At 38.0% G+C, this 26740-nt stretch overlaps 1 protein-coding gene across 1 annotated transcript in view; it reads right to left on the reverse strand.

The window, feature by feature from the left end:
* DIAPH3 (diaphanous related formin 3) overlaps nucleotides 1-26740 on the reverse strand; it is a gene marked incomplete at both ends in the record, with an annotated part of 452874 nt that overhangs the window by 223491 nt on the left and 202643 nt on the right. Inside the window, 3 exons of the mRNA XM_080917022.1 lie at nucleotides 14628-14729; nucleotides 16062-16156; nucleotides 22810-22905. Of these exons, the coding sequence (XP_080773148.1) occupies nucleotides 14628-14729; nucleotides 16062-16156; nucleotides 22810-22905 (293 nt within the window). The remainder of the gene's footprint in view (nucleotides 1-14627; nucleotides 14730-16061; nucleotides 16157-22809; nucleotides 22906-26740) is intronic.

The following is a 26740-nucleotide window of genomic DNA, read 5'->3' on the forward strand; positions in this document are numbered from 1 at the left end:
AAATTAACCAAGAAGAAACAAAAAGAACAATTCAAAGAATCAACAAAACCAAGAGCTGGTTCTTTGAGAAAATTAAAAAGATTGAAAAACCCTTAGCCAGACTAACTAGAGTACAAACAGAGAATATCCAAATTAACAAAATGAGAAATGTAAGTAAAAACATAACAACTGAAAGTGAAGAAATTCAAGAAATCATCAGATCCTACTACAAAAGCCTATACTCAACAAAACTAAAATATCTGGAGGAAGTGACTAAATTCTTAGATAAATATCAGATACTAAAGTTAAACCAGGACCAGACAAACAATCTAAATGATTCCATAACATCTAAAGAAATAGAAGCAGTCATCATAAGCCTCCCAACCAAAAAACGACAAGGACCAGAATGGTTCACTCTAGTATTCTATCAGACATTTATTGACGACCTAAAAAAATAGGCTCAACATAATAGAGTCAGATGGAACACTACCCAACACATTTGACAAAGCCATAATAACTCTCATTCCTAAACCACACAGAGACCCTACAAGGAAAGAGAACTTCAGACCAGTCTGGCTTATGAACATTGATGAAAAAATACTCAAGAAAATTGATGCAAACAGAATCAAAGAACAAATCAAAATAATCATTCACCTTGATCAAGTAAGCTTCATCCTGAGATGCAGGGATGACTTAATATACAGAAATCCATCAACATAATCCAGCATATAAACAAACTCAGATATAAAATCCACATAGTCATCTTACTAGATGCTGAGAAAATATTTAACAAAATTAACACCCCTTCATGTTAAAAGTTTTTGAAAGAGCAGGAATTCATGGCCCATACCTCAACATAATAAAAGCAACATACAGCAAACCAATATAGCCAATATCAATGTAAATGGTGAGAAACTTGAAGCAACCCCACTAAAATCAGGGACTAAACAAGACTGCCCAATATTCCCCTACCTAACCAACATAGTATTGGAAGAGCAATTAGACACCAAAAGGAAATCAAAGAAATACAAAATGATAAGGAAAAAGTAAAAATATGACTTTTGTAGATGACATGATAGTATACTTAAGTGACCCCAAAAATTCCACCAGAGAACTTTTACAGCTGATAAACAACTTCAGCAAAGTGGCTGGTTATAAAATTAACTCAAATCAATAGTCTTTCTCTACTCAAAGGACAAACAGGCTGAGGAAGAAATCAGGGAAAAGTTACCCTTAAAAATAGTAACATACAATTTAAAATACCCTGGTGTGACCCTAACTCAACAAGACTAAGGACTTGTATTACAAGAATTTCAAATCTCTGAAGAAGCAAGTTAAAGAAGATCTCAGAAGATGGAAAGATCTCCCATGCTCATGGATTGTAAGGATCAACATTGTAAAATGGCCATCCTACCAAAAGCAATCCACAGATTCAATGCAATCCCCATCAAAATTCCAACCCAATTCTTCATAGAGTTGAAAAGAGAAATTTACAAATTCATCTGGAATGACAAAAAACCTAGAATATCAAAATCAATTCTCAACAACAAGAAAACATCTGCGGAATCACAATCCGTGACCTCAAGCTATATTGCAAGGCAATTGTGTTAAAAACCACATAGTACTGGTACAGAGATAGGCAGGTAGATCAATGGAACAGAATAAAGATACAGAAATGAACTCTCACACATATGATCACTACATTGCTGACAATGGGGATGAAAACATTCAATGGAAAAAAGAACAGCCTCTTAAACAAATGGTGTTGGCTCACATGGCAGTCAGCATGCAGAAGAATGAAAATATACTTTTTTATCTCCTTGTAGGAAGCTCAAGTGCAAGTGGATGAAAGATCTCCACATTAAACCAGGCACACATTAGAAGAGAAAGTGGGGAAAGATTTAGATCACATAGGCACAGGGGAAATTTTCCTGAACAGAACACCAATGGCTTGTGCTCTAAGACCAAGGATCGAGAAATGCGACTTAATGAGACTACAAAGTTTCTGTAAGGCTAAGAACACTGGCAAGAAAACAAAATGGCATCCAATAGATTGGGAAAAGATCTTTCCCAATACCCCATCTGATAGAGGTCTAATATCCAATCTATACAAAGAATTCAAGAAGTTAGACTCCAGAGAATCAAACTATCCTATTAGAAATGAGGTACAGAGTTAAACAAAGAATTCTCAATTGAGGAATATCGAAAGGCTGAGAAGCACCAAAGGAAGGGCTCAAAATCCCTAGTCATCAGAGATATGCAAATAAAAACTCTGAGATTCCACCTCATACCAGTCAGAATGGCTAAGATCAAAAACTCCGATGACAAGATGCTGGCGAGGATGAGGAGAAAGAGGAACACTCCTCTACTGTTGGGGGGGGGGGTTGTAAGCTGGTAGAAACACTCCGGACATCAGTCTGGTGGTTCCTCAGAAAATTGGACATAGTCCTACAAGAAGACCCAGTTATTCCTCTTCTGGACATATACCCCAGAGATGCTCCAACATACAATAAGGGCACATGCACCACAATGTTCATAGGAGCCTTATTTATAATAGCCAGAAGCTGGGAAGAACCTGGATGTCCTTCAGTAGATGAATGGATACAAAATTGTGGTATATTTACACAATGGAGTACTACTCAGCTATCAGAAACAATGACTTAATGAAATTCTTAAGAAAATGGATGCATCTAGAGAATATCATCCTGAGTGAGGTAACCCAATCACAAAAGAACAGACATACTATGCAGTGACTGAGAATTATCGGATACTAGCCCCAGAAAGCTCTGAATACCCAAGAAACAACTCAGAGATCATATGAAGCTCAAAAAAAGAGAAGGCCAAAAAGTGGAAGCCTCAGTTCTTTTGGGGAAAAAAAAAAAAAAAAAAAAGCAACAACAAGTGTATAGCACCCAATGAGAGTGGGGTACACGTAGACCTTAAATCATTAATAACTTGAGAGCTAAGAAGATAACCTAGTGGCAATTTTTGGTATTTAGGAATCATTATGTCTAGTCTATACACACCAAGAAAACGCTGACTATTTCTTTGATACATTTTATTTTACATGTACTTTATTCTTATGGTAACTAGTAAAATTTCAATGCATACTATCAAACATTTCAAAAACTCCAATAGTGACAAAATTTTACTCTTTCAGTTTCATGCCAAAAATACTTTTAGAAATCTGTACATGCATCTCTCTTTATATTTAAATAAAGTTGTAAGAAAACAAAACAAAAAAAAAAAAAACAAACAGAAACAAAGCAATAACAGAACCAGAAAGAACTTTTGTACAAATCATGGTAATGTTATAAAAAGCAGTATTACTATAATGAATAACAAAAGTTACCCATTATAGTTTTTTTTACTATTTTACAATCACTTATATGCAGCTACTTATGATACAGCACATTATTTAATATTCCAAACAAAGTAATGGACATGGATTTATTCTACTCTATGTGGTTTGCAGATTAATTTGCCTTGTTATGGCATGAAAGGACCATTCAAGCTGATACAGATCCCCAAAGAGGAATGCTACCCTGATTCATCCTGCAGATGATTAGTACAGAATCCTTGTCACAAAGCAAGATGTCTGAGGAGTTCTGGTGACAAAAGCTAAGACTCATGTGAGGCCACAGGCCAGGAAACTCGGACTCCTTTTAAATTTGGAAAGCCCTAGGCCCACAAAGGACTGCAGCTCTACTAGGCCTCTCTGGATAATTACCATCTAAGGCTGCAAAACAAACTTATCATTTCCTAGCTACTTAGTTGATGCTAAGTTCTTAGAAGAGGAAAAGAAAGGTGTGTCTCATTAAGTATGAAAATGGAAATAGGATAAAGATGAGAAAAAATGAATATGAACAACCAATCACTTATGGCCATGCAGCTAATGAAGAGTAGCCACACGTAAAACTGGACCACAACGCTACAGTGATATGCTACCTGTTGATTTATTCACAAAGATGTGCATCTGTTCATATTTTAGTGGAATATTAGGTGATGTCAAAGTGATCAAAAATCAAGCAAAGTCATAATACAAGTTATTAATTATACATAAGTAGGTTTTTTCTTACAACTTTATTTTAAAAAGATACATAAACAGAATTTTAAAAGCATTTTTTTCATAAATCTATACGAATATATTTTTGTCAGTACTTGGGTTTTTTTTTAAGGTTTGATAGAATAGGATGCATTGAAATCTTACTAGTTACAATGAGCATAAAATATGTGTAAAACAAAACATAACATGGAAATAGTTTTCTTGGTGAGTAAAGATTAAACATAATGATTTTAAAATAGCAAAAATTGTCACTAGGCTATATCCTTAGCTCACGAGTTATTAATGATTTAAGGTCTAGGTATACTCCGCTCTGAGAGGGTGATATACACTTACTGTTTTCTTTTTGTTTTTGTTTTGTTTTTCTAAGATGGACTGAAGCTTCCACTTTTTGGCCTTTCTTTTTTTTTGAACTTCATATGATCTGTGAGTTGGTTCCTGGATATTCGGAGCTTTCTGGGACTAGTATCCAATTATCACTGACTGCATATTATGTCTGTTCAGGTAGGACTATGTCCAATTTTCTGAGGACTGCTTTCCAGAGTGTTTGTATCAGTTTACAAACCCACCAACAGTGGAGAAAGGTTCCTCCTTCTCCACAGCCTCGCCAGCATCTGTTGTCATCTGAGTTTTGGATCTTGGCCAATCTGACTGGTATGAGGTGGAATCTCAGAGTTGTTTGGATTAGCATTTCCCTGAGAGGTAGGGATGTCTAGGACTTCCTTTGATGCTTCTCAGCCATTTGATATACCTCAATTGAGAATTCATTCTTTAGCTCTGTACCCAATTTCCTAACAGGATTGTTTGATTCTCTGGAGTGTAACTTCTTGAGTTCATTGTATAGATTGGATATTAGACCTCTATCAAATGGGGGATTAGGAAAGATCTTTTCCTAATCTGTTGGCTGCCATTTTGTTTTCTTGCCAGTGTCCTTACCCTTACAGAAACTTTGAAATCTCATTAGGTCGCATTTCTCAATCTTTGGTCTTAGAGCACATGTCATTGGTGTTCAGTTCAGGAAATTTTCCCCTGTGCCTATGTGTTCTAAGGTTTTCCCACTTTCTCTTTGACTAGTGTACTCAGTGTACCAGCTTTAATGTGGAGATCTTTGATCCACTTGCACTTGAGCTCAAAGGAGATAAAAAAGTATATTTTCATTCTTCTGCATGCTGAGTGCCATGTGAGCCAACACCATTTGTTTAAGAGGCTGTTCTTTTTCCATTGAATGTTTTCATCCCCATTGTCAGCAATGTAGTGATCATATGTGTGAGAATTCATTTCAGTATCTTTATTCTGTTCCATTGATCTACCTGCCTATCTCTGTCCCAGTACTATGTGATTTTTAACACAATTGCCTTGTAATATAGCTTGAGGTCAGGGATGGTGATTCCGCAGATGTTTTCTTGTTGTTGAGGATGGATTTCAGTATTCTAGGTTTTTTTGTTATTCCAGATGAATTTGCAAATTTCTCTTTTCAATTCTATGACAAAATAAGTTGGAATTTTTTTGGGGATTGCATTGAATCTGTGGATTGCTTTTGGTAAGATGGCCATTTTTACAATGTTGATCCTTCCAATCCATGAGCATGGGAGATCTTTTCATCTTCTGAGATCTTCTTCATTTTCCTTGTTCAGAGATTTGAAGTTCTTGTCATAGAGGTCCTTCATTTGATTTGAGTCACACCAAGGTATTTCATATTGTTTGTGACTATTGTGAAGGGTATCTTTTCCCTGATTTCGTTCTCAGCATGTTTGTCCTTTGCGTAGAGGAAGGCTACTGATTTGTTTGAGTTAATTTTATATCCAGCCACTTTGCTGAAGTTGTTTATCAGCTGTAAAGGTTCTGTGGTAGAATTTTTCGGGGTCACTTATTTATACTATCATGTCATCTGCAAATAGTGATATTTTTACTTCTTCCTTTCTAATCTGTATTCCTTTGATTTCCTTTTGCTGTGTAATTGCTCTGGCCAGGACTTCTAGTATTATGTAGGATAGGTAGGGAGAGAGAGTGGACAGCCTTGTCTAGTCCCTAATTTTAATGGGATTGCTTCAAGTTTTACACAGTGTACTTTGATGCTGGCTATTGGTTTGCTGTATCTTGCTTTTATTATGTTGAGGTATGGGCCTTGGATTCCTGCTCTTTCCAAGACTTTTAATATGAAGGGGTGTTGAATTTTGTCAAATGCTTTCTCAGCATCTAGTGAGATGACCATGTGGTTATTTTTGTTGTGTTTCTTTATATGGTGGATTACGTTGGTGAATTTCCGTATATTAAACCATCCCTGCATCCCATGAAGCATACATAATCATAGTGAACGATAATTTTGATGTGTTCTTGGATTTGGTTTTGAAGAATTTTCTTAAGTATTTTTGCATCAATGTTCATAATGGAGATTGGTCTGAAGTTCTCTTTCATTGTAGGGTCTTTGTGTGGGTTAGAAATAACAGTTATTATGGGTTTGAAGAATGAGTTGGTTATTGTTCCATCTGTCTCTATTTTGTGGAACAGTTTGGAGAGTATTGGTATTAGGTTGTCAATAAATGTCTGATAGAATTCTGCACTGAGCCCATTGAGTCCTGGCTTTTTTTGGTTGGGAGGCTTTTGATCACTGCTTCTATTTTTTTAGGTGTTATGAGATTGTTTAGATGGTTTATCTGGTCCTGCTTTAAATTTTGTATTTGGTATCAATCTCGAAATTTCTCCACTTCCTCTTGATTTTTCAATTTTATTGAGTATAGGTTTTTGTAGTAAGATCCGATGATTTCAATTTCCTCCGTTTCAGTTGTTATGTCTCCACTTTCATTTCTGATTTCTTTAATTTGGATACTCTCTCTTTGCCCTCTGGTTAGTCTGGCTAAGGGTTTTCCAATCTTGTAAACTAAAAAAAAAAAAAAAAAAAAAAAAAACAGCTCTTGGCTCTGTTGATTCTTTGAATTTTTTTTTTTTTTTTGTTGTTTCTATTTCGTCAATTTTTGTTCTGAGTTTGATTATTTCTTGCCATATTTTCCTCGAGTGTATCAGTTTCTTTTTGTTCTAGAGCTTTAAACTGTGCTGTCAAGTTGCTAGTGTATGCTCTGTCCAGTTTCTTTTTGGAGGCACTCAGCACTATGAATTTATCTCCTAGTACTGCTTTCATTGAATCCCATATGATTGAGTATGTTGTGCTTTCATTTTCTTTAAATTCTAGAAAATCCTTAATTTCTTTCTTTACTTCTTCTTTGACCATGTTATCATTGAGTAGAGCATTATTCAGCTTCCATGTGTATGTGGGCATTTTGCTGTCTTTGTTGTTATTAAAGACCAGCCTTAGTCCATGGTGATCTGATAGGATGTATGGGAGTATTTCAATCTTCTTATATCTATTGAGGCTTGAAAAAACACCTTTTAATGTGTTCCTGCATCTATGCATTAATAAATACAAAGGAATAGGAACCCAAATGTTAAGATGACAATTAGTGTAAACTGAGGTGGGGGAGGTGTAGTTAAGGGACATTCAATTTGTCTTCAAAGTTCTTATTTATTTCCCAACAACAATGTTATGGTTTATTTTAACATTTTAATACAGTAAGGCATGCATGAATTTTATACAACACAGTAACAATAAGAAATATTCCTCTACCTCACAAGATTTAAAAGCCCTGCCCTATAGTGACACCAAATGGTAGCAGATCAAACTACAATGTACAAAGAGGACTTTTGTGGGATTCAATCTCCTCTAAATGTTTGATTCCTTTGAAAAGCAGGCAGATTAGTAGAATTAAATAACATGGAGACAAATACTCAAAAACCCAGAGTTTTTAATCAAAGGAAGTCTAGTATACCAAGTTTCAAATGCAAATTTTTAGGTCTCTTTCCAAACTTCACCTAATCTTCTGATCCTGTTGAATATTTACATAAATCATTTTCACACAGTTAAAGCCATGCCACTGTGAACACAGTGATTTTACCTAATGGCTTATTGATCAAAGAAGCCAAGCAAATATAAGAAATATACTCCTACAACTAAGTCATGTTACACTCCATGAATTCAACCTTTAATAAGAGGCTGTAGTTCGGGTGGGTGGGAGAAGGAAGAATCTAAAGAACTGTAAGCAAATGATCCCCTTAGCAAACGTTTCTAGGGACCATATTTTCATCTCTTAAACTATAAATAATAGAGAAGCTGATGAGAGAGGGCACTACTGTATCCAAAGAAGAACCCAGTGTCTTAATGTCAAATCTAAAACCGTCCATTGGAAAAAAATGTTTTAAATTAAGGAAATCAAGCAATCCTCAGTGTTCTCTGAAACGTTCAAGGACAGCATGAAAAATTATTTTATTTATTAGAGACCAATTCAGACTGATACAAGATCAGCCATGTTATCAAAACTTCTGAAATGTCCCTAGAACCAAGATTTCTCATCATTCAATTAAAGCTTATTCAGATTATTTGATGTATTTTCATAAACTAAAATCTGTTAGAAAACAAAAAAGATAGTAAAATTATCAATATGTTCTGGGATGTAAGAGTCATAATACTGAAATCCTATTTTAAAAATAGCTATAAATTCCAGACATTACCTCCAAGTAAAAACTATGATAGGCTATGCTGCTGATAGGCTCACTTCCCAGGATGCATCACTATTCATAGTACTTTACAAATATATACAATTACTATATGTTAATCACAAATTAAACTTCAACAAGCTTAAGAAATTAAGAACTGGGTATATAGTTCAAAGACCCTGGTCATGCTTACAAAATATGTTCTGAGCTCAAAATCAAGCAGCACCCAAACAATCACTCAATACAGCGCTTCTATATTACCTACTACTGTAGGTCACATGAGCAGCCACACAGGCACCACAGCGCTTGTTTTGTCAATGTCCATTCAGAGCAGCAAATGAAGAATTAGCTCAGAAAAGATGCACAAGATATGAAGACGCCCTTGATCCTGGGAACGCCCCGCTGTAGTGGAATGCCAGGGTGGGGAGACAGGAGAGGCTGGATGGGGGAGCACTGTCATAAAAGTAGGGGAAGGAAGGATGGGACAGGGGGTTCCCAGAGGGGAAACTGGAAAGGGGGATAACATCTGAAATGTAAATAAATATTAGTTAAAAAAAATTTAAAGATGTGATTACTATAAAGATCAATTGAGCAGCTAAATCCTTAGGATTGTAACATACCAATGCCTACTCTCAGTAAACTTAAAATTATTCATTGGAAAGACAGGTAGTATTGGCATTAAAGAATTCTGCTAATTTGAGTGAGAATTAAATATAGAGATGAAAATCTGCATTATCAGAAAGTAGGAGAATATTTATAATTAAATAGTGACAAATGCTCAGGAATATAAAATGTGATGGGACTCAGCCAGAGTTCAAATATCAATAGACTGAACCTTTGATGTCAACCCAAAAGACTGAGATTGCATCCAGTACTTCTAATAGCCAATTTGTGTATCATACTCTAGAAAGTCCAAAGAGTTATTAAAGAACCCATATATATTTTTGGTCCACAACTAACTGCTGTCAATGACTCATGTTGCAGGTACAGTACAGCTGGTGCCATGTAAGTATCTTCAGTGAACATGCTCAGCATCTGATGTTTGTATATGTATTTAAGTAGAATGCATTTTTTCAGAAGTTTATAGTTTGTATGAAATCAGAACTATGAAATTACACACCTAGTAATCTCACTAGCAAGTAACACAACTAGACTTTAAACTAATACTAGCAGGTAATCCTATGACATAGCAGGAAACTGAGCACAAGCTGAAGGTATATAGGTCTCCAGAGCAAATGGTAAGTCAGTGAGGGCTAGAGACATCCTGCAAAGGGAAGAAAGGAAGGAGAGAGGGGTAAGGACAGAAGGAGAGCAGACTGAGAATCTGAAATGGAATATCCATCCACACATCTCAAGAGAAGAACTGCAACTCAGAGCAGTGATAGGAAAGCAAATAAAAAGACAAGATCTGGCTCCATAAAGGAGTCAGAAAACAGAGCTAGCATCAGAGCACCCTGACTAATTGCTTACTTCTCATCTCAAATGATCATTGAAAAAACAAAATCATACAAAAAATAAGAAAAAAAAACAAAACAACAACAAAAACAGTACTTTAAGTTCCATTAAAAGGCAAGTATATTTTTAAGACAAGATACTGGTTAGAAACCTGAAGTCTAGAAAACCAAGAAATTTTTTAAATTGTCATAGAAATTTTATAAACAACAAAATTATAATTATTACAATTGTTCCCGAAAGAACTGCAGGGATGGAAATGGAGAAGAGCCAGGGAGAAGGTCCAGGGACAGGCTCAAAAGGGGATTCAGCTCAATGGGAGGCCCCAAGGCCTGACACCATCACTGAGGGTATGGAATGCTCACAGAAAGGGACCCAGCATGACTGCCCTCTGAAAAACCCAACAAGCTGGTGAGAGAGTCAGATATAGATATTTACACCCAACCAATGGACAGCAGCAGCTGACCCCTGTGGGTGAATTAGGGAAAGCTGAAGGACACTGTATACACCAGCTGATATGAGTACACCAACTCCTATAGAGCAGGAGACTGCCTGGTCTGGGTTCAGTAGGAAAGCATTTGAGGCCCCAGGGCATTTAGAGGTCTGGCAGGGTGGATGAGTGAAGATGTCCTCCTGGAGACTGGGGGAGGGGGGTTCAGATGTGGAACAGTTGGAGGGTAAACCTGGAAGGGAATAAAATCTGGAGTGTAGAAAATAAAAATTTTAAAAAAAGGAGGAATAAATAAATAAACAAACCACAAACAAAAAGGCTTTCCTTTGGTTGGGTGTGTAAAAGGGGGAGGAGCAACAAGGGTCTGGGTGTGAAGAGGGTAGCTGTGGGAGGGAGCCAGACTGAAAAGAGGGAGACAAAAGAAAAAGCAATTCGGTTGTCATCAGAATAGATGTTAGCAGTAAGGAACAGGCACTGAGCAGTCATGAACAGGGTAAGCAGCAGCCCGCTGCAGCACTGCCCACATGCTATGGGAAACACTGGGAAGGACAGCCCTCCCATGTCATCAGACTTCGAAATGAGATGTGACCAAGGCTGGAATGTTCAAGTCCCTACTTGAGTCCTGGTCCCCACTCTCACTATCATGCAAATTGGTATCAACATGACAGGACCTAGAAGAGAGGCTCTCAAGAGTCCTAAGCTGTACTCCTTTTAACACAGCTCCACGTCTTGTGGTTGCTGACTCCCAACCATTTTCATTGCTACTTCACTAAAATTTTGCTGCTGTTAAAAATCATAATGCAAGTATATGTTTTGTGGTGCTCTTAGGTGACCTCTGGCTGACAAAGGCCCGTTTGACCCCCAAATGGGTCGTGATCCATAGTTGAACACAGCTGGTCTAGAATCACCTGGGACACAGACTGGAGGACTTGTCTACAAGGAGCAGTTTCTGGTTTAATGGATATAGTAAGATACTGAAGATGAGCAGTATGATCCTATGATGCCTGGTCCTACACTGAAGGAAGAAAGGGCAGAGAAAGGGAGGGAGGGAGGGAGGGAGGAAGGTGCTTCCTCTGTCCCTTTCTCCTCTCATTCTCCCCTCTCCATGCTAGCAAGCTTTTCAACTGAGGACACAAAGGTGAGCAGGAGCCACACTCCTCCATGGGTGGGTCTGAAACTGAACAAAAGGAAGAACCCAGCTTGCCTGTCCCACTTGCTCTTATGCAGGACCACCCCAGCGTCCTGCCTGAGAACACAGCGAGAGCTTAGCTTTCCTTGCCATGCTTTCCTAAAATGACTTCCCACCATGGTGGTGGACTGCATGTTCTATCTGTGATCCTCAAGGAACACATGCTGTTATCAAGAGTTTTGTCACAGCAAATGGGGAAAGAAACAAAACAAAACGCGTAGCAATGTAAAATCTAATGGAAGGCTACAGAGCATCCATTCTAAACTACTAAAGTGGATAGAAGGTCACTGAGATGTGTATACTTAGGCAATGTGTGTGTGTGTGTGTGTGTGTGTGTTGTATGTTATGTGATGTTTATTTATAAGTATTTTATAAATGCCTTTATAACAATGTTTTTTAAATGAAGCTGAAAAGTTCCAAAATGAAAAAAATCACATGGCAGTAAGAATGAGGAAATTGTTCCTTTACTCCCTAAGTTGTACAAATTGTTCAACGCTTTATGGGTAGGGAAGGTGAGTGAGTCACTGGAAAAAGATACAAAAACAAATTTAATGGAAAGAGCTTACAATATGACAAATACTCAGTGTCTTCGGTAGGGTTTTACTGCTGTAAACAGATACCATGACCAAGGCAAATCTTATAAAGAACAATATTTAATTGGAGCTGGCTTACAAGTTAAGAGGTTGAGTCCAGTATCATCAAGGCAGGAACACAGCAGCATCCAGGCAGGCATGGTGCAGGAGGAGCTGAAAGGTCTGCATCATCATTTGAAGGCTGCTAGCAGATCACTGACTTCCAGGCTACTAGGATTAGGGTCTTAAAGCCCATACTCACAGGGACACACCTATTCCAACAAGACCACACCTACTAATAGTGCTACTCCCTCGCCCAAGTGTACACAAACCATCACATGCAGATAGGCAGAAAATGATAGCCAACTTGAACTGTCAACAATATATCAAATATAATCTAAGATTAGGACACAAACTATCTTGATTTTTAATAATATCCCTTCCTTGCTATGTTGTATGAGCCAGGCAGAAAATGGGGTCAAAAGAGGAAGAGACTTGAGTTCTGATGACCACATTTATGCCCCTATTCCAACTGTGCCTGAAGCTAATAGTACATCACCTGGACTTTTTAGTTATGTGAACCAATAAATTCCCTTTTATGTTAAAAAAAAAAAAAAACCCTCTTTAAGAGATGATTATGCATAAGGTTCTGCATCCCAGAAGAATCCTACAGGGCTCAATGACTACTAAAGTTCACCTCTTTTTCACTCAGTGGTCCATTACTATAGCAGGGACTGGACTTGGCTAGCCTCAGGTCAAATGTTACACCGACTCAAAAGGGTCAATTTTTAAAGGATTCCATAATCTAAATTGTCCTCATTTTTAGTTCAAGGTTGTATATTAAAAAATCATTTGGTTATACTGCTATTTAATACATAAAAAAACATGATTTTTTAAAAGGTTTGGCCATGAAAGAAAATTATCGAGAAAACCCTAAGTAACAGTAAAAAAGAATGGCATTTATCATAAGAATTACAGGAAAGCTAAACATCATTAACTACATTAGGATAAAGGAGAAGGAAAGAAATGATAATAAAGTAATTCTTAAAATTGAGTACCAGTGCAGATAATGAAGAGGCCAACAGGCTTTCACCTATGACTTACAAAGCCATGAAGAAGGAACACAGTGATTAGGGAGAACCCTTGCAAAGGTTTTGTTCAAATGAATTCATTTTCTCTCTCATTTCCAAAAAACAAAGTATTTCTAATTTCAACATCAAAACAAAGAGATGAACCCAAGAGGGTGACTGAAGTGAGACATGGCCCCTTGCTGTTTGCTAGGACTCCTAGATTGACATTTAGTCACAAATACACTATTCATAAGGAGGATGGTTCTGGCTTTACAATTTCAAAGGAAGTTGAAAATTTACAAACATACTTTGTTTTGTTTTAAATTCAAAATTTACTTGGCTATGTTTATTTTTAGACTATAAAAGACTCATAGAAGTTGGACATATTAATGGGCTACATGGTTGGCCTTCATGCCATTCACTTTATTCGCTTGTAGGCAACTGAGAGGAGATGGGGTCATCCGGAGAGTTAATGACAGAAGATAGGATCCTCTTCCCTCCTCCAACCCCCCGCCACTCTGGGATATGGTGTCTTGGTTATGAGATTCACACATTACAGAATGTACAGCTTGGGCAAGATTCTTGCTCAGAGATGCTGAACGGCCCTGCTGTTCCAGCCCCCTGACTCCTAATACTGTCCAGAGACTTGCTTCCAGAACAGCTTCAGGGATTGCTGCTGATTCCCTATTGCTTCGGTTCATCTACCTTCTCAGACAGATCCAGTCACAACTGCAGTCAAGCCCTGAGCCTTCTAAGCATACACACTGGATAACAGACGCTAAAGCAAACTTTCTGAAGTTTAGCCAATTTTTCTAATGTTATTGCCACTTCTCACCCCTGTAAAGAATTTCTCATACACCCAACTGTGGATATGTCATCACCAGATTCCTTGGGTGTGGCTGTCTTTTATGGTTATTTTATAAATTATAGATAGGTTGTCATTTTATGAGACTACTTGGAAATGGACATAATTTTGAACAAGGAGGAAAGAGACACAATGGATTATTACATCGATTAAAAAATCTTTATAATTGATATGAAGCCAGCTTGTGGCTCCCATTGTTCATCTTACACAAACATACTTGTCAAGAGCCCTTTGGTTTTCATCTAGTTTCCAATTTTTAGTATAGTATTTCAAATCTAAACAAATTGTCACAAATATCTTTAGCTTAAAAAAAAGAAAAAGGGAAGCAAGATGGCCATTGCATGCTCATATGAACAACCATTTTGCTGGAACGTTCTATTTGTTCTCTAGTTTTACACAACAAGAACTTCCGCAGACGTGATGGAATAAGAAAGTACTCACCACAACCGCGAACTGCTCGGGCTCACATAAGCTGCTAGAGTCGCTTCTAAAGTGGGACAATGACTTCAACTGCTCTTCATCAGGAAGGTGCTTTATTAAGTTCTAAAGATTAAGACCAAGAACAGAAGAAACCTTCACTATGTGCCACTCTCAACGTGTGGGGACATTAATCAGTAAACTATAGACAGGAAATGAGTAATGAAGTGATGGAATTAGTCTCATTTTTCCAGATAACATCCCTTAGGCAACAGGCCGCTCAGCTTGGAAACAGACGATTTTCCTTTCTTCCATGCACAGTGATTATAGATTCAAATCAAGCACTGCTGAATATTTATTTGATTAGCTTATAATTTAGAAAGGAGAACTCAACCTATACCAAAGGAACAGCTTTCTCACCTGGATAAATATGACCCATTACATTTCAGCTTTTGGGAATTGAATGTCAGAAATCTCAGGCAAAGCCAAACATATTTCAGCACGTTACTCAGGGGGATCAAAGAAATCATGAGTTGCTACTGAAGGCAAGGGAAAGAATAGAGAAGAAGGAAGGGAATTTTAATGTAGTACTTATAAGACTTAACCAGAAGGATCATGTTTTAATAACGAAAACTAAGGATACCTTTAACAGTAAGTTTTCTGATGGGGAGGAAATGTGCAAGGGCCATGGAGGATGAGGATGCCTGTGAACAGAACAGATATGCCTGCGTCTCCTGCAGTCTAGAATCCATAAGTCCCTTCGGATGCTCAGGATCTTCCACCAAGTACTGCATGTTTGAGCTACCAACCAGGCAGCACAGTCTGAAACCCCAGAAACATCTGCTCTGGCTTCAGTCAGAGAAGATGTGCTTAACCCTGGAGAGACCTGAGGAGGCCTGGTAGGGTGGGGCCTGGGGATGGGAAGTTCTGGGATGAGGACATCCTCTTGGGATAGGGAGAAGGAATGGAATGAGGAACTGTGGGAAGACCTTTCAAGAGAGCTCTAGGTCCTCTCCAGGCAAAGAGATGTCAGGAAGAATTGCACTGGGAATAAAAGGAAACAAAGTTCCTTCACTCACTTTTATTAAACAATGCTTTCATACTATAAGCCAAAGGAAACACAGCTGACAACGGAGACAAAACAAACTTAAGTTCACATACCACTATTCTTAACTCTAACAAAAACATGTATGTAAAATTAAACAATTTGCCTTCAGAAAGAGTCATTTAAAATAATTCAAATGCAATCATTTTGATAGCATTATATTTAGTTTGCAGTTAAGAGAAGAGGCAGAGTTTTATCTCCTGGCAATGCAGAAGTTATACGCAAACTAATTATGCAGCAATGATTTTCCAGTTCAACGATTTGGGCTAAGAATTTTGCTTCACTTACAGATTACTATTTAATGAGAAGTTTGCAATGAAATATTGGAATTTAAACTGTGACTGCTTGTTTACCTGAATCATAGACTCTGACAACTGCGTTTCATCCACTTCTAATATCATCGTCCTGATTTTCTCATACGGCACCCGGAAGGAGCTCAAGAAGATTGCTGAGAGGGGGAAAAAGGAACATAATGCATAAGGTAATATAAAAGGATCTGAGAAGTACTTCAATCTACAAACAATCAGAGTATTACATATGCTATACAACTGCTGTGGAGCAGAGCTTATTAATACATTATATAGAGGCACACACATATACATACATACACACATATACACACATATATATAAGGAAACCCTTAGGAAAACAGCAATGCCATTAATGCAATGACGTTACAAGTACTATTAGCAAAACGCTAGTCAGACATGCTGTATAACAAATGTTAGAGAAATAGATTTGGATTCACCTAACTCTTAAACATTGAATAAAGTTATAGAATGAATTAACTACACAGATATGGGATGATAACATGGTACTGTAAATTCCCAATGCTACCTGGGTTTTACTTTATATTTATTAGTAGATGCATGGTTATCTAACATACTAATTTTCAAGGAAAGATTTTAATATTTATGCTATGCTGTTACGTGCTGTGCCTTAGATACACTGCATTTGCCAGGGCACCCCGTCCCCAGACCATTCTACTGCCATATCATCACATTTCACATTAATGTCATTTCTTAGCAGGCTGTGGTGGTCCATGCCTTCACTCTTAGCTCTCAGGAGCAGAAAGGAGCAATGGCTAGTTTGACGGCAGCTTGAGCTCACCAGATTTTTGGTTGAACACACTCATGACTTGATCCTGATCGCACATTGTTTTTCAGGGTTTTGATGACTAGACTTGACTTAGGCCTGGAAACAGCTACATAGAAACACGCTATGACTCACAGAACTCTAAATCCATACACTGTGTTTGTTTTCAACCCTTTCTCAGTCCTGAGAACAAGGGCATATTCTGTGTGCTCACTACCAGAGTTATCTGCATATTGTTCACTCCAAGAGTCACAAGATATAGATACTTATTATCAATATTCTAAAAGCAGGAACAAAAAAGTCCGAAAGACACAGCTATTTATGGAATTAAAAGGGATAACGGCACCAGTATTATATAGCAAGCAGGAGACTATGTAAACCACATGGTCAGGAAAGGATGCTAAACAACTGTGTGGTAAGAATACAATGCAGCCATTATAAAGTGCTGGATGTACACCTGGTTTAGTTTTAGTTCAAAATATGTATCAGAGTAATTGTTTGATTTCTTTCCCCTTTAACATTTTAACATTTTCTGTTAACTATTGGTTCCATAGATTGTTTCTCTACTACAAGTTGTTTCTCAGACGTATTGATATTTCTGAGGCTTCTCCTTAATCTAATTCTAGATAAGTTTTAATAGTTTACCGTCTCAAAAAAAAAAAACCAACTTCTCATGGAATAACTGAAAATGAGTTAGTGGCAACACTAACTAATAAAACTACATATCAAATAAGTTCATCTCTGGCTGGAGAAGAACCTCCTGAGGACAGAGGGACAGACCGTGGAAACGAACTCGCCTCTAGTAAGCTGAGAGAAGCTTGAGGGATCGGGAACTTGAGAGGGGCAGCAGCAAAGATGGAGGAGGGAGATAAGCTTTAGTCAGAGTTCAACTTAACAAACAACTACAAAACCAATTAGAAAACTGCAAAGTCAGAAAGGAAAGGCAAGAGAATTGCAGAAGGAATCACTTAAAATGAAGGGGAAAGAGTGACAGGAATCTTCCAAAGCAAGTAAATGGACACAGTAAGTTGTTAAAACCTGCCTCAATTATAAATACCTCAGTGAGATTAAGGGAAGCTCGGCATTACAAATACCTTCTGAGAAACAGTAAATTCTGTCGGAGAAACAGTCTATAGAATCGATGTTAACAGAGAAAGGTAGACCGTTATAGGGAAAAAGATCAAAGAATCACTCTAACAGAATTTGAGAATTCAGAAAAAGTAGCTTTATGTTGCAGACATTAATAGAAAGAGACAGTACTGAATTATCGAAATTATCTAATTATATCGAAATTATTTAAAATGTTAGTTTTAATCTTGAAAGCACTTCAAAAGTTTATAAAAAAAGATATGCCAGAAAGAAAACAAAAATGTGAGTCAATTAAAAGAAATCGAAAAATGTTGGGTATGGAGAAAAAAAGAAAAATCAAAATTATACTAAATAGAAAGATGATGTAAAGAAAATTACAAAATATTTGGGAATTGAGTTACTGACACTGAAACCATCAGATATCACTATGAAGAGGAAATGGTAACTTGAAATACCTATATATTTGTATGCATGTAATACACATGAAATGCATTACAAATAGAACAGAGAGATGGCAAACTATCATGTTAAACCTCGGATGGGTGAGGCTATCTAAAAAGCTCAGTAAGAATATAAAAATAAAGCACAAAGGCAAATAATGTCTGAGAAGGAAATGCTCCAAGTCTGAAGATCACAACAGTAGGCACTGATGCATCTGTAAATAGTCAGGTTGACGTACGACTGGGAAGAGTAAGATGGCATGGTCTCTGAACATCAATATGTAATCCGGGGTTCCCAGCAGCCATGCAGTCTCCATCACAACTATCCACAGTGACTCTGGATTGGCGGTACCCTGGTGAAAGTCCCACAGGACAGCGTTTACAAAACTGCCTGGGTGTCCCAGTGTTACCCAATGACTCAAACAGAACAGTCACTCAATGAAATCTTCCGCTGCCGAATCTGAATGCTAACGTGGATATAAAATTCGGCAGTAGGTGATACCACACTTACTGTTTTAGAGCAGGTACATGGAACAAGTCACAAGTATAAAAAGGAGAATCAGTGCTTCAGTGTTGGTGCTCAGGAAGAGGAAGTTAATTCACATGGGGGGTCAGAGAGAGTTGAAGGTGGTTATAAATAATAAGCCTGTAAAGGAGTATCAACCTTTTCCTTAGCCATGGGTATTAAGCATTAAAAACCATCATATATTTTATAAGCCACTCCTAACTATAATTGGTACACATCATAACAAGATGGTTAGCGTCACCTTAAGTGGATAGTAGAAATAGAAAACACATTGGGCACTAGATACTGAAAGATATATGTGGTTAGCCTTAAGCATGGGACATCGAAGGTCCTGTTCCTTATCCTATCCTCCTGAGAAGTAATCTCTAAGCATATTGGTCATGGTTGTTAAATGAAGGGAATTATTGGTACTTGAAGATATTGGGCCACACTAAAGAGTTCAGCTTAGCAATATTATTTATAATGTAGGTTTTGAGCACTTCAATAAGCTCTCTTTGTAAAACAACTGGAAACTAAGGCCAGCAATGTAGTGATAAACTATAGTAAGACTTCCAGTAAAATCTCAAAACACCAAGGGGGTTTCCCTTCTTAGCAATACTCTGTGTGGGCAACTCTCCAGAGAGGAAATCTGGAAACCTCAAGTATGGGTTCCTCTGGATTCAGGCCAATCATCTTTTCCAGGCAGGCCTGGTTTTTATCAATTATTTTGACATGATGCATAATCCTAAACTATACACCTTCAGTGAGTTCTAGAAGCCCTTTTAATTCACTCATGAAGATCAAACTAACATAGAGGTGCTATAATGAACTTAAGGTTAGTGACATAGGACTCCTGAAAAGAACCTAATGCCTGAACACAACTTAAAAAAAGACGTTATGAAAGTTTCTTTTTAAAAAATAATTAGAAGTTACTAAGATTCACATAAGAAAAAAATCAGTTGAGGAATCCAAGAAGTGCCAGAAAAGTAATGTTATCATTTGGGGGCACCTTACAGGACGAACAACTGTAGTCCAGGGCTCAGATAAGTACACTACTCAGCCTTTGCAAGTAGCTATGTGCAAGCTCACTAAGGCTATTTATAAATTATAAATTGCATTAATTTGTGGACTCCGGAGAATCCTTTACAGCTTGTGCTGGTTTGAATAGGCTTAGCACAGGAAGTGGCACTATGAGGAAGTGCAGCTTGTTGGAGAGGGTATGGTCTTGTTGAAGGAAGTGTATCACTGTGGGGGTAGGCTCTGAGACATTTCTCCTGGAGTCCTGGAAGACAAACTTCTGGCTGCATTCCTATCAAAATATTGAATTCTCAGCTCCTTGCCCAGCATCATGCCTGCCTGGATGCTGCCATGTTTCCTGCCTTGATGAACTTCTGAATCTGTAAGCTATCTCCAATCATAAGAGTTGCTTTGGTCATGATATCTCTTCACAGCAATGGAAACCCTAAGACACAGCTTTAATTCCTATTTTAAAATAATCTAACAAAACTTATACAAATCTTTTTAAACTCTTGAGACTTCTCTTGATTCTGGAATTCTATCCCTGAATCTGGGCCTGTAGTCATTGCCAAAACCATCATCAACTCAACACAAAGGAATAGAGTCACCTTTAAACAAGGTAGGTAACTAAATGGTGGCTTTTAGATCTTTTCTCCAAGTTGGACCGCATGGATCAAAGATGAACAGTTATGTTTCCTAGATTTACCACTCTGCTCTTTGGTAATATTTATTTGGAAGGGAAGCTCTCCAAGCCAGTGTGAGCATTCTATTGCCAACTCTGCCTTCACTCAAGCTGCTTCACCCAAAACCAACCATCACAGTGTAGACCACCCTCCGCTTGGAGTTCAATACTCAGGTCTGTGCTCGCTCGCTCTCTCTCTCTCTCTCTCTCTCTCTCTCTCTCTCTCTCTCTCTCTCTCTCTCTCTCTCTCTCCACACACACACACACACACACACACACACACACACACACACACATATATAAACTCTGACCACAGCTAATCTTTTGTAGCTATTAGAGGATTGTAAAGCACTGTAGTGTTTAAATCCACAAATGCAGATATAATCTGAAAGGGCGACAAAAATCATATAAGGGATTACACCCAAATATGTTAAATGACTTAGAATAAATACCTTCTACCTAGAGCAACCACCAGGAACAAAATCCTTGAATGTTATATATATATGTATGTATACATACACACACACACACACATACACACACACACACACACACACACACACACACAGGGTGGGGGGCTATTAGCTATTGTCAGAAGGAACCTACTATTTCAAGATTTTTATCTCTAAACCTACTGGGCCCCCTACCTATGATGCCAATGGTGATAGTTCTCTGGCGGGTTGTATTAAAAGTGAAATAAGAAGCATGGACCTTGCATAGATAGAAGGCAATAATGACTGCGACAGGTGGCTGACGACCACTGAGCACATGGCACTTAAGTGCATGATCTATAATTTACAAACAAATAAACAACCCTGCCCAAGAAGTCCATTATCCAACTTTGAGGAAACTATCATAGCTTCTGATCAATTCAGAAGGTACAGTATTAAAAAACTTCCTTTGGAAACAAGGGTTGTTTTAAGTCAACTTTAACAATTTTAATAAAGGATACCTACCGATAGTTTTTAAAACAAAATTACTTTTCTGAGGTTATATGATATACACATACCTTATATAAAACCCAAAACTTCAGTAAGGTAGTATGCATGCACAAAAATATAACTTCTAACTGTGGATATCCCTAAATATCCACATCCTACACCAGAGAAGCTGGGCTGTATAATGTAGTCATCTTATTAAAAGGATGGACAACTCTGAAAGAGACTAAAGAACCAAGTAAATGTTTAAGCCCTGAAGTGATATCAGCTCCACTTACATGTTCACTGGCACAAGGATGTCACTAGATGATACCAATGTAAAAGAGGCAGAGATGTCCAATCAGTCTATGCTCAGGAAAAGCAGACTGAGTATCATCAGCCAATAGCACTGTCACCATAACCCATAAGGACCTAACTCTGGCTTATACTGTGGAAAGGGTCACTCTGCCACAGTGAGTATAGAAGGTCATTTCTGACCCATTCAGAGGCCTGTCAAGTATGCCTTTTGTTTACATTCCTCTCATATAACCATCCTTAATCAATGGATATACATGATCCTCTGGCTAGAGAGGTTTCAATATTTGCTACCAGCTCACTCAAGGGGTGTAACAACTGAGAAGCTGAGGAAAAGCCATGTTAACACTCCTCATTCCTCTAGATCCTTCACCTTATACTGATCTTGCATCACCAGAAAGTAATATGCACAGGTTAGACTATCTCTCAGCTCAAAGCAAAAATCTCCTTGATGCATTTAAGATGCAGTAAGAAATGAATTAGGAACAAAATGATTCCCTTCTTTCATAATAATTCAGCCAGGAAGACAATTGAGCACTGCGTATTTAGCTCTTGCAACAGTAATTAAATCTAAAATATTTCCATCAGAGCTTTTGAAGAAAAGGCTTTGAGCTGCTCAGGTGGGATAATGGAATTCATCTTACTGCTCACACTTATTTCCATTAGTATTCTAACTGCTGTCCTGCATGATCAGGTGTCACAAGTAATATTCAGAGGAATAAAAGAATAGACAGATTACAAATTCCAAAGTGTGATGTCATCACCTGAATTCCTTGTCTTTAATACCTGAAAATAAAAATAACTTTCCTTTGGCACTATAGGAAGCAGAATTTCATCTTAAATCCTTTTCTTATTTTCTAGTATATATTAATCTTTTCAAAATTTTAATCTCACAATTTGTATGAAGGAGACTTATATTTGAATTTGGAATTCAAGCTAAGGTATTAAAATGATGAAAAACAGGACATAAAATGAGCAGATTTCAAGAAATGATCCTCAGTATATTGATACCTCAGAATGATATTCAAATGTGATACTTACAAAGGTTCTGAGCAATTTTGGGATCTAGAAATTTGAGTTCCTTCATTTTCTTCTTAATAATTTTCTTCTCATCAAAATCATTTGTATTCCTTTTCTCTGTAAGACAAAGGAGAGATTTATGTTAGAATCAGTAAGGTCTTCAAAGGCAAAATGGCAGAAAATGAACTGTTTCCATCCAAGTTAACATATATGTGTTTTGAATCATGCAGTGATAAAAAGAAAATGCTATCTCCTAAGACCCAGGATGTACACTGCTTCAGGGATGTGCCAGTGGCTCTTAGTCCAAGACTGAGATGAGAATTACTGGGAAACAGTTATGCTGTGGCGAGCAACAGTGTGAGGTGTGTGAGTGTATACAGTTAGTCCGGTGAATAAAGGAATGGAAACATAGTACTAGCAGTTGATAAGCTTACTTTAGATGGGGTTTAGAAAAATAGACTGTGGGAATGCAAGCCTTTAATCCCAGCACTCAAGAGGTACTGGCAGATGGGTCTCTGTCAGTAAGGGGCAAGCACGGTTTATTACATGAGTTCATGATTGCCAGGGCTACACAAAGAAACCCTGGAATGAAAGGAAAAGGGGAAAAGAAAAAAGGAAAAAGGAGAAAGAAGGAAAAGGAAAGGAAAGGGAAGGAAATTTTCCAGTAGGACCCACATGGGAAAAGAAGACTAAACTAAGGCATGCAAGTCAAGTATGCCCTTCATGAGATAATGGGGTAAGTAACTTGAAGCTTGACAGGAAAATCGAGGTTGGGGAGGGGGCAAATGAAGAAAATAGAAGGAATGATTTAAATGTGTGAAAGACAAAAAAAAAAAAAAAATCATATGAGCACAGGATATCAGGTAAACTAAATAACACCAAAAATAAATGAAGACTATAATTATCCAAGATCTTTAAAGCCAACCTAAGGTGTCTGAGCTTTATTCTAAGAGTACTGAGGAACGACTGATCTCCCAGTGCATGAACCAAACACAAAGCCTGGGCACCACGCTGATGCTCAGTAAACATCTTTTGTGACAATACATTCCTGTGTATAAATGTAGGGATCACATTTCTGTACAGAGAAGAGAGATACTCTTAATTTACTTGCTGGCAAATGAGGTACAGGTTTGAAGTAGGCCAGTTTTGAACATGCTTCCTTCTGCATAGGGTCACATCTAAGAGACAACTGGACATAAAAACATGGAGAGGAGAAACCCAGAATGAAGATGCAGCATCTCCTTCCCAACAGTTATTCCATTGCAGTGGGTTTCCTAGGGGCTAAATGACCACTAAATTCACCTTCCCAGCACAGAATACCTTATTTTATACTGTGCAAAATCAGATGGATAAAATCTATTAATAATGGTGTGACACTGCTTAATTTTACTAAATTACAATCATCTACCTTTCTTCGGGAGAATCTCTGTTTTATTTTCGTCATTTCTAAGAGAAGGGCAGGTTCTATCTAATTTGTAAAGTTTGGTCCTTATCAGTGCCCGCTCAAATGCTGAAACATGTCCTAGTGTATTGTGAAGAAAAAGCCAAGGAAAGGCAGCAAAAGCTTTAAGTAACATCCAGTGAAAACTGTGAGGATGGCATGGCGCAGCCTTCAGCTTCACCTGTCTCCTCAAAAGAGTAGCCCTCATCTCCACAGTGAGGGAAAGAGAGCAGAAGAGCCATGACTTCTACACCCATGGTCTTCTTACTGGAGTACACTAAGTATCACAATAAAAATAAACTTTACTAACTGTGGACTGATGCTAAGGTGATACATGATTGGACAGTGGAAAGGTAGGAAAACAAAAGAGGAACAGGGACTGAGGTGAGAACAAGATGGAGCTATAAAAATCAGACCTGGATCCTGGTGGCTATAATTTGCATTAGGTAGAATTGATTATTTTTAAGGGATTTTATGGGGCTTTTATCTCTTATAGAAGGGCAGTTTGTATCTTTATCTATTGGATTTAATTTTACTGTGTAGAGGGTTTGTGAATTGAGACTGTAATATATAAACCTGTATGAAAAGCTATCAGGCCTTAGAGTCATGTTTGTGCAGGGCAGTGGGTTAAAGAAACACGCCGGGGCAGAAGCACCAGGGCAGGCAGAGTGAACCACCTGGGAAGGGACTCTCATGGACAGTATAGCTTGTGGACCAAGTGACAGTGTCTGTGTGCGAGGCTCCAAACTAGAGCAGTGTCTGCAAAGTGAGGCCTGGTGGGGGGAGGGGGTCGAAAAGGGATAAGCCCTCAGTTTTTAATATTTACTGCAACAAATAACTACTATACCAACTTCAGTTTTCCCTCAGAGACTAAAAAAGCATAAACTAATTTCCCCTTTGGATTTCCTCATCCTCACAGCTTTGGAGCCAAAGGATGGGATGTACACTGAGAATATAAACAGAGGATTAAAGAGGAGTTTTCACAGAAAACAAGGGAGGTAAAACGTGTAAGTTGGAAATACTTCATGTTAGTATGATAGAAGTCTACTTAGCCAAAGAAATGACATACGAAGGACAAAAAATAGTAATATCAACAGCTAAACAGCTGTGTGCATCTAATCAGTGGCAAAGTAGGAAAATGATTTACTTAAGTGCTATAACACAGCAGTTAGTGTGGTTCAAGTCCCCAGTGCACTAAGAGGAACCCAACCCTCAACAGGTGAGGCTGCTAAGTCAGATATTCTGTGATCAGAAGGGATGAGAGGACATTTCTAAGCCCTGCTCCTTCCTGTGAAGATTACTCCGAGAGCCAAATGTCCCCCTTTCACATCTTTCTCTGGATCCCTGACTCTCCATGCAAGCTGCCCCATGCTCACACACTTGTGTCTTGGTCCCATTCACCAAAATGTCCTTTAAAGAGCCAGGCAGAGGTTGGTGAGACTCTCTTGACTCTAAAGAATTCTGCTACCTGTCTTTATCAATCACAGAGCTCCCGATATTTTGTTATCAGAATGTGAAAAAAACTAAGACAACAATAAGAAAGGTCCATTATAGAAGAACATGAACGAAACAGACTGGTCATTTAGTGGGAATAAAGATTCTACACAAAGCACCATTGCATTCCTGTGCAGGCAACACCTCTGTGCAACATTAACATGTCAGTCCCTGACGTACACAGAGCTTGCAATGGTGATACAGCTTTGCACCTAGCTTTATCATGCCCCAGCCTGAGGTTATAATAGATGAGGGCCGGGTACTGAAGAGGACCGAGAAGAGTGACAGGGGTGGTGACTGCCTCCCTGCACAGTCCCTGGCACAGACCTCAGAGTGCACAGCACAGCGAAGCCCCCAGCAGTAACACAAACACACAGCAGAGCACACATCCTCACTGCAAGACCAGATCCTCCCACCACACCCTGGATAACATGCAACTCTGAGTCATAGGGGCAGATAATTAAGATCACCAATACCTGTGAGCCACATATTCTGTCGCTAGAAGTCTGTTTAACCTCACTTCCTAGACATGTAGAGTAACACTCCATGTTTTCCATGAGAAGATTAATACTGTTCAAAAGCGCCCGTGATTGCTAACACAGCATACGCTGCATTTTATACGGGCTTTATGTCAGAATTAAGTCAAAGATGACAAAACTTTCGTGCAGCCAAGAACCATGAACTGAAAAAGTCTTTTGAAATTATGTCTTCACTTTATTCTTTTTAAATGTTCAAAGTTTCAAAAATAGCAGCAAAATTATATGAAGAATCTCCCTTCAAAATCTTTTCTTTCACACTAAATTTTCCATTAAAAATTACTGTTCCATGGTACATGATTGTACATCTTACTCCGGCCCATTTCCCATTATGTTCTAATCAGATTGATTTAAAATGTGACCTTTGAAGAATTAGATTTCATATAAATTTTATCATAGGTTGCATATAAATTTTATCACACATTATTTTACTATTAAAAAACCTAAAATAACGCAGGTCAAAATGTGTTGATAATTAGGA

The sequence above is a fragment of the Micromys minutus genome (genome assembly GCF_963924665.1).
Source record: "Micromys minutus genome assembly, chromosome: 5".
Lineage (NCBI taxonomy): Eukaryota > Metazoa > Chordata > Mammalia > Rodentia > Muridae > Micromys > Micromys minutus.